This window comes from Filicampus tigris, chromosome 12 (assembly GCF_054856515.1).
Source record: "Filicampus tigris isolate MCC_2025a chromosome 12, RoL_Ftig_1.0, whole genome shotgun sequence".
Classification (NCBI taxonomy): domain Eukaryota; kingdom Metazoa; phylum Chordata; class Actinopteri; order Syngnathiformes; family Syngnathidae; genus Filicampus; species Filicampus tigris.
The window spans coordinates 14921678-14930545 of NC_141228.1; the positions used below are offsets into that span (position 1 = coordinate 14921678).

At 42.2% G+C, this 8868-nt stretch overlaps 1 protein-coding gene across 2 annotated transcripts; it reads left to right on the forward strand.

Annotated features, from left to right (window-relative positions):
• The first annotated feature begins 931 nt into the window (after positions 1-931).
• Positions 932-5398, forward strand: rxfp3.2b (relaxin family peptide receptor 3.2b). 2 transcript variants are annotated; one of them, XM_086048436.1, is made up of 2 exons: positions 932-1414; positions 1510-5398. In XM_086048436.1, the coding sequence occupies exons 1-2, from the start codon at positions 1239-1241 to the stop codon at positions 2426-2428; spliced, it is 1095 nt and encodes a 364-aa protein (XP_085904562.1). In that variant the 5' UTR covers positions 932-1238; the 3' UTR covers positions 2429-5398. The 2 variants fall into 2 exon arrangements, with proteins under 2 accessions (XP_085904562.1, XP_085904561.1); XM_086048435.1 differs by having other exon boundaries at positions 932-5398.
• The last annotated feature ends 3470 nt before the right edge of the window (positions 5399-8868 follow it).

Sequence of the window (8868 nt, forward strand, 5' to 3'; positions counted from 1 at the left end):
TATTTTTTTTAATAATACAGAAATGCTGAGTTGTCTGTGTCTATGCCAGAGAATAATTCATTTAGATACGATTTTTTCGGTAATAGCGATGCAACGCATCACACTGAAAAGTAGTCCTATTATTTTATACCTCCCATGCTGCTCATGTTTAAAAGTGTGTTTTATAAATTTAAATTTGGTTAATGTGCTTGGAAGGGGATAAAAAAAACCAATCAAAACGGAGTCATCTTTCCAGGCATTTTTCTTACAGTCTTCTCATAGGGAAGATTCTCAAAACTTCCTACTTATAGGTTTAGTTCCGCACTCCAGCACCTGCACTCTAGCAGCATTGATTTAAAGCCCCGTGGTAACTTGAGCATGGTGTTTTGCTCTGTGATGGTATGCCAAAGACATCAAACTAATAAGGTATCTAAATTTGCAGTCTAACATAGACTAATTAATTGCTTGCGCTGTTAAAACATATATGGAAAGAGGACCTTGAAAAAAAGAAACACATATTAAATCATCATCACAATATTGAAGGGGGAAAAAAATCCCAATTAGATTATTTTTCAAAATCGTTCAGCCCTATAGTTTCAAGTTAATTCCAAATCGTTACGCCCTAGTTTCAAGTTATTTCAGTGACGTTGTTCGTTGTTGTTGGTTTTTTTTTTTTTTATCTAACTGAAGGCTACAAACATTTCCGCCTAAATGTATGTGTCTGTGTTAAAGTAGGTCAAACAAAAGGCTGGGTAGTGCAATCATAGAAATGAAACAATACTATTTTCAGTACTTTCAAATGACAGTAAACAGTAGTACATTCTGAAGTGAGTTTCCTTTCAAAGGCACACCCACACATTACAGACATGAGCACCATGTCACCCTTGTTGTTTCCCCCCAACCACCCACTGCCATAATGGATGCCTGCGCACTTTGACGTAGCAGTGGGAATCAGAGCATGACTTCTCTCCGTCGCCCAGATGGTGAGGAGACGAGCGGCATCAGCGCTGGTGAACAGTTGCGCGCTCACTGCCAAAGTGAAGCGATAAGCGAAGACGCACAGAGCGGCGAGTAGTCGAGAGGAGGAGGAGACGAATAGCATCGCAGCGGGAGGCAGCTTTTATAGTAACCCGACACAGATAAACGAAGAACATGCAGTGCCGTGCCGCCTTCCCGACTCCTTTGCCTCCCGTTTCGTGATCCCTGGCTGTTCAACTTTGCCCTGGCAGGAGGTATGTGATCAATCGGTTCCAGTATGAATGAGACCGGAGTTGGAACTCTGGCTCCGGAGCCATGTGAGCAACAAATGCCGCTGGAGGACAACAGTGGAAACTGTAGCGCCAGTTCCAACGGGAACCTGTCTCTGCACTGCTGGCTGCAGCTGCTCACCAGAGAATCGAGCACGGAGTTCCAAGCAGACAGCTCCAGCCTTGTGGTGCGTGTGATGATCGCGTGCATCTACTCTGTGGTCTGTGCGCTGGGGCTGGTGGGGAACGTGCTGGCGCTATATCTGCTGCACTCGCGTTACAGGCAGAAGCAATCGTCCATCAACTGCTTTGTGATGGGGCTGGCCATCACCGATCTGCAGTTCGTCCTGACTCTGCCCTTCTGGGCGGTGGACACGGCGCTGGACTTCCGTTGGCCGTTTGGCCGAGTCATGTGCAAAATCATCAGCTCGGTGACCACCATGAACATGTACGCCAGCGTTTTCTTCCTCACGGCCATGAGCGTGGCGCGTTACTATTCCATCTCGTCGGCACTCAAGATGCACAGCAGGAGGGCGGCGGCCACCCGGGCCAAGTGGACCAGCCTGGGCATCTGGGCCGTGTCCCTGCTGGTCACGTTGCCTCACGCCGTCTACTCCACCACCGCCCAGGTGTCGGACGAAGAACTTTGCCTGGTGCGCTTTCCGGACACAGCCAACTGGGACCCGCAGCTTCTTTTGGGCTTGTACCATCTACAAAAGCTCCTGCTGGGCTTCCTCATTCCTCTTATCATCATCACCGTCTGCTACCTACTTCTTCTTCGCCTCGTCCTCAGCCGTCGCATTTCTGGCGCAGGGCCGGAGGTGGAACAAGGCCGTCAAAACCGTCGCTCCAAAGTCACCAAATCAATCGTGATTGTGGTTTTGTCCTTCTTTCTGTGCTGGCTTCCCAATCAGGCGCTGACACTGTGGGGGGTGCTCATCAAGTTCGACCTGGTGCCCTTCAGCAAGGCTTTCTACAACGCGCAAGCCTACGCCTTCCCGCTGACCGTGTGCCTGGCACACACCAACAGCTGCCTCAATCCGGTGCTCTACTGCTTGATCCGCCGCGAGTTCCGGGCGGGTCTCAAGGAGATTGTCCTCCACACCACGCCATCCTTTAGCGGTCTGGCTCGTCTGCTGCGGCGCAAAGGCAAAGTGGCAGAGGCGCCACCCGTCATGGTGCTGGTCCAAATGGATGTGTGAGCAGCAGACAGATGGATGGATGGGTGGATGGATGGACAGATGGATGGATGTCTTCTGGACAGTTTTCCAAGTGAAGGAGGCGGCTGTCATTGTTTGCAAAGAATGGCCTCACTCAAATCCCGTCAAGACAGCAAATGACAACACCTTTATTTATATGCCGCTTTTGTGAGAATAATCATCATGCCCTACGCAGCGGGACGTGGCCCACTTTCCCCTTTTCCTCTAAGACTTTGTGCTGTTATATAATCACTCATGCTTCTTCTCACCCTGTCTATTTGTCCCTCTGTGATCGACACCGCTTGTGATGCCCCCCTGGAATGTAATCATGAATATGTATCAATGTCAATCATGAATGATATTTTGAGAGTTGCAACACTTGGCCACTCATCTGGAATGAGCTCGAGTGTTACAACGTGTAATCCTCACTTCCCGTCTGACACATTGTGAGTGGGGAGAGGTAAGGAATCAAGCTTTTTACAGATAAAACCCTCTGGCTGAGGACCGGGTGTGTGCAAGTGGAGCCAGTCATGACTGATAAATTGTGATCGGGAAACTCAAGCAACGGAAGGTTGTTCGGGTTCCTGCAATTGCGTGTTTGTGCTTTATTGCTTCATGTTGTGAAATCGAACATCACTTAAAGATAATCAAAATATGGTGCACTGTGAAACTTAGTAGACAAATAAAAAAGACCGTGAAGTAATAATGTTCTGGTTTGAAACTGATCAAAATTGTAAAGTCAACAGGCCTCATTCACCCATACGTAGAGTTTTAGTTTATCATCAGAACAAAGAGCTTATGAAAAGTTTGAACAAGGGTTATGAAGAGTTGTTAAACATTGCTAGAAAATAATACCAGGTTACTCAGTTTTTGTTGTAGTTCGTCCATCAAGGTAACCTGAAATTGTACATAAGTCAGAACTCAGCACAGCCTAACTAACCTACTCCAAATCAGTAATAAAGTCATAATTAGAGGAATTATTTGTAAAAAACACCTCTTGGACAGGAATATGAAACAGTCAAACCAAAAAACATAAGTATCGCTCTAATTGAGCATGCTGTCCTGTGGGCCGTTCGTAGCCGCAAAACCTCGTGAAAGGCTGTCTTGAAACAAGGGTGCCCGGTAATTGTTTAATTACCACAGAAGTAAATTAAGTATAGTTTACAATTTGTGGTCTATGTATTTGTTTTTATTTTGCTTTGTTTTGCAGTGCAAATGAGAATCTGTTTTCAATTGTCTCACCTGAATAAACAAAGGTTAAATAAATGAATCAAAGTGAAACTTACAGAGTGTAATACTGGAAAGAGTGGTGCGATTTGCAGTTGCAACCATAATGAAAAGAAAAATTCAAAGCCTCATTAAGGATGACTTCACCAAATTGTGAGACTTCAGCTCTGTTAGAATATAAAAAGTTTACTACCAGGGCCACAGAGATCCACGATTGGGGGTGCAAAGAGGTCTCAAGTGGAGATAATCTTACGGTTCCTTATAAATGTACTTTGCGTTTTCCAGCATGTTGTTTATGCTTCCGACATGCGCCTGTCTTGCGCTCAATATAAAGGAAATGAGGGGAGCCGCTTCGATTAGACAGAAATCAAGTCGGCTGTGTACACTCCCACTATGGCGCAAAGGCCCCTTTCTACCTGTGCACGTCTACCAAAATACCTAAAAAAAAAAAGTAAACTACACCCATGAGCACATTTAGACTGCACTTTGCGATAGTCTTGTGTTGGGCATGAAAATAGGGCCCCAAATGTGGGTGTTGTGTTTTCTGTTACGATTTTGTATTATTTTAGCACAAAAGGGTTCCAGTGTGTGATGATAACCAACTTACTGTGACATACAAAAGGGTCTGACTGCTCAGTATATAAGCAATACAATTAATTGCATATATTAATTAATTTTTATTAAATTACATTTTCCTGATTTTGGAGGGGGCGTGGTTAAAATGGTACCGGGTGACACACGTGTCTGGCATGAGCGTCCCCTATTTTTTTAAAACATGAGCGCCTATTTTCTCATCTGTGCAGTTATAGAACTAGTATTGTCAGCAACCTGAAAATACAGTCACAGGCAAGTGTCACAGCAGCGTTTTGACTCTGCCACTCATTTTTTTATTGATTTACAGTACTAAAATAGGTACAAACACCTCTGCAATTCAATAACTTTTCAGGACTCCACATCCATATACCTGAATTAATAAAGAATCTACTCATTAGCTAACATCAACACCTAATCTTTTTAACCACATGTTATAGGTTAAAAAAAAAACTTAAACATACACAACAACATTATTTGTATCCTAACCAAATATTGAGTTCAAATGAATTTGTATTTGTTGAATGGATAGGTTTTCGCTGGACATAACACTAAAAAATGTCAAAAACTGTAATACATCGATTAAATAAATTTAAAAAAAAAATACGTGTTTTTATGTGCTAAATTAATTATGCCAATAAAAATAATTAAATGTGCTTTATACAAAGGCGGCTGCAAATCAATTCTTGGTGCATGTGTGATGGTGGTCTGTTCCACAAGTACATTTTATTTTCTCAATCGAGCAAGCAGTAAAAAGGGTTAAATATGAGCAATTCCTTTAAAAACAGTCATTCTAAATCCACTTGATTGGCTACGTTGTTAAGATTTTTTTTTAGTGTGAGTGTAAATGTTTTACATTCATATATCTCCCAAAAAATCTTTTGTTGCTTGATTGTGTCTTTTCCCGATAAAATATACCCATTCACCAAATTAAAAATCACTTTGACTCGAATAAATTTAAACAAATAATTTTGGCCTTGCCTGCACATTAAAATGAGGATGCTTCATGACACAAGCGTCCAATGCTTAATACTTCTTGCTCTTCTCTCTTTTTTTTCTGGCATTAAAATTTTGTGGTGGTTAAAGACATTTTAAAAAAACGTTCATGTGTGATCTTTTGAATGAAAGTGGCAAATAAAATCTTGTAAAATCCTGTGTCAGCATTGTGAGGCGATATCATTGTGTCCTTGAGGAATCATCAGACTCAACTGTACCTTGTTCAGTCAAACAAGACAGAAATAGCAAAAAGGGTACAGAGCGAAAAAAATCTGTCGATGTCACAATTAAAAGTTTCCAGTTCTTTGTCATTCTGTGCAGCAAAACCCAGCGTGTGCTTGGTGATTCTACTCACGTATTACTTCTCCTTATGTTGCATCACTGCTAAAAATTAATACTGCTAATTCACAGTGCAAGCACTCGTTAATCACCATTGGGACTTTGGTTTCTTCCCACATTCCAAAAACATACGTTCGGTTAAATGAAGACTATAAAATGTTGATGGGTGTGAATGTGAATACTTGTTTGTCTCAATGTGCACTTCAGTTGGCTGATGACCACTAAGTACCCTTGCTCAAAATTAGCTGGAATCAGTGCCAGCTCTTTCACAATAATAATGAGAACAAGTGCTATTGAAAATGAATGGATGACGAATTTTATTAAATTCATTTGGACTGGCATTATGATGTCAATAAAGTGTGAAAAGTCACTGACCTGAGCAAATTAAAAACTACTCAACTGCATGGAGAAGATATGGTTTTACCGCATCTTTGGGTGTGCTGAAAAGCAAAATCAAATTCTTTAATTATGAGGGCCTGAGAACATGCGGTGTGAACTTATTTCCTTGGTTTCCAGACAGATTGTCTGATTTCTTGTGCTCCAAAACTCATAGAAGCTCCATGCAATTTGGGGAAAATTAAGTCTCGGAAGCCAGCTTAAGTTGGAAACCGGAAATTCTGTATCATCATGAGTAGAACCACAAAAGGGGCTCAAAAAGTCATACCCAAAAAGATACAGGAAGTCTGACATTTTGGTTTGAATTTTTTCTCAATTTTTCCAAAGAGTCGTGTCTGATTGCGACCAAATCCATACCACTTATGCTACACAGGTGGATGACACTAAACTTGGGGGGGGCGATTAGTTTTTGTCATTTGCAAGAGGATGGTCACTAACATAAGATTAAATGACTCACCATAAAATGTGAAAATGTAATAAACAAGTAAACATATTGTGTGTCGAGAATGTCCTTCAATGAAGAAATGTATGGCTTGCCTGCAGGGGCCACCTGCTGGCTCCTGATCCTGTGATTTCCATCAAACTCAGTACCTTTTCCAATATTAATAGAAAGTCGTGAAAAAAAGGTTTTCCATAAGAACTCACTGGAAGTTTAATTTTTACAAACATAATAATCGAATTTTTGATTTGTCATTAGTAGGGCTGTTGAAGTTAAAGCATTTACTATGGAGATTAATTTAAATTTTATATACTAAAAAAAATTTTGAAAAATAAAAAAAATCAATTACAATTGACCCGTATTTAACTAGACCACATTATTTTGGTTTCCATGTGGACAGCCAAAGAATGTTTATGCGTTACATTTTGCCTTCAGCTTCTTCATGTGTCATAATAGCTCTCAGGGACCCTCATTACTATGTTTGTGACAATACAATACAATACAATACAATTTTATTTACATAACGCATTTCATAACAGCTAGGGCTGTAACAAAGCACTTTATAATACAATAAATAAAACAAAAACAATAAAAGGCTGTGGTACATGTATTGATAAATGTAGACATAAATAATATAAACAATATAAATAAAATATAAATAAATAAAGCCACTAAATTGACATAAAACACTATATCCAATTCGCACCGGAAAAGAGCCGAAAAATTCAGGTCTGATCAAAAGCCAGAGAAAAGAAATGTGTCTTCAACTGGGTTTTTAAAATGGACAGAGATGGGGCTTGCCTCACAACCAATGGGAGGTCATTCCAGAGGGAAGGACCAGCGACAGAAAAGGCTCGATCCCCTCTGAGCCTCCGCTTGGTCCTCGGCACCTCGGGCAGCGCCTGGTCCGCAGACCTGAGGCTGCGGGAAGGTGCGTAGGAGTTGAGGAGCTCGGAGAGGTATGCCGGGGCGAGGCCATTTAATGATTTAAAGACAAATAGGAGAATCTTAAATTGAACCCTGAAGTGCACTGGGAGCCAGTGAAGGGAGGCCAGAATTGGTGTTATGTGCTCGATCTTACAAGCTCCAGTTAGTAGGCGGGCAGCAGCATTTTGGACCAACTGGAGACGTTTGAGGGAGGACTGGCTGACTCCAAAATAAAGTGCATTGCAATAATCTAGCCGAGATGTAACAAAGGCATGGATGACTGTTTCTAAGTGCTGATGGGAAAGGAGGTGCTTTACCTTAGCCAGCTGTCTAAGGTGAAAGAAGCTCGACTTTGCGTAGCAGTGGAAGGAGATTCCGTGTTTTCTAAGGATGGAACCCAGGGGCAGCAAATACTATGAGAATAGCGATGAATAGAACCCTGTGGAACACCATACGATAGAGGGGCAGAGCGGGACTCAGAGGAACCTAGGCTAACAGAAAAAGTCCTGCCAGCTAAATAGGATCCAAACCACTCTAGAGCGCATCCACTATTGCCCACTTGGTGTTGCAAGCGAGTCAAAAGAATATTGTGGTCCACCGTATCGAAAGCTGCAGTCAAATCCAACAGAACGAGACATACGTGGTCTCCAGTGTCATTTGCCAGGAGGATGTCATTGAAAACACGTAACAGGGCTGACTCTGTGCTATGCATCTTCTTGAAGCCTGACTCTGGTAATCATAGAAATGTTCCTGTGGATTACAGTAAACACATAAAGTTAATAAGATAAGATAAGATAAGATAAGAAGGCCTTTATTGATCCCACAGTGGGGAAATTTTCAGTGTTTCAGCAGCAAAGATATAGGTCACACATGGACGGCCACACAATGTAGCCATTAATGTATAAATTAACGGCAAACATTCAGGATCAAACCTATGTAAATATACGCAGTAACTATGTGTATATACAGATGTATATACAGATGTATATACACACCAACATACATCTATATAAAAAGTAAGAGGAACACTCATTTTAGCCTGTACATAGTACAAAGGAAAAATACTCTAAGTAAGTGACAGTGCTGCAGTGCTGCAGTGAAATGTAAGGAACAGCATTGGATTAAAAATAAAACTAGCCTAACAGTAGTGGGGAATGTTGAGTATTGCACGATATAAGATCAGGTGCAGGACTGCACAATTGCACTAATGTCCGCCAGTTTGTAGAGACTACACAATGTTCTTGTTAACGGTTTGACAGCAGCAGGCAAGAAGGAGCGGCGGAATCTCTCCTTTGCACAGCGAGGGTGTAACAATCTGTCACTGAAGAAGCTGTGGAGTGCTGTTAGGGTGCCCTGGAGGGGGTGGGCCGGGTTGTCCAGCATTGATGACTGCTTGGCCATCATCCTCCTGTCCCCCTCTGAGTCCACATAGTCCAGGGAGCAGCCCAGGACAGAGTTGAGCTCCTGACCAGTTTGTCCAGCCGCTTCTTGTGCCGGGCCGAGACGCCGCCTGCCCAGGTGACCATTC

Bases quoted from the DNA above. Each gene is read 5' to 3' on its own strand.
- rxfp3.2b (XM_086048435.1), top strand. From the start codon at position 1,235: ATGAATGAGACCGGAGTTGGAACTCTGGCTCCGGAGCCATGTGAGCAA.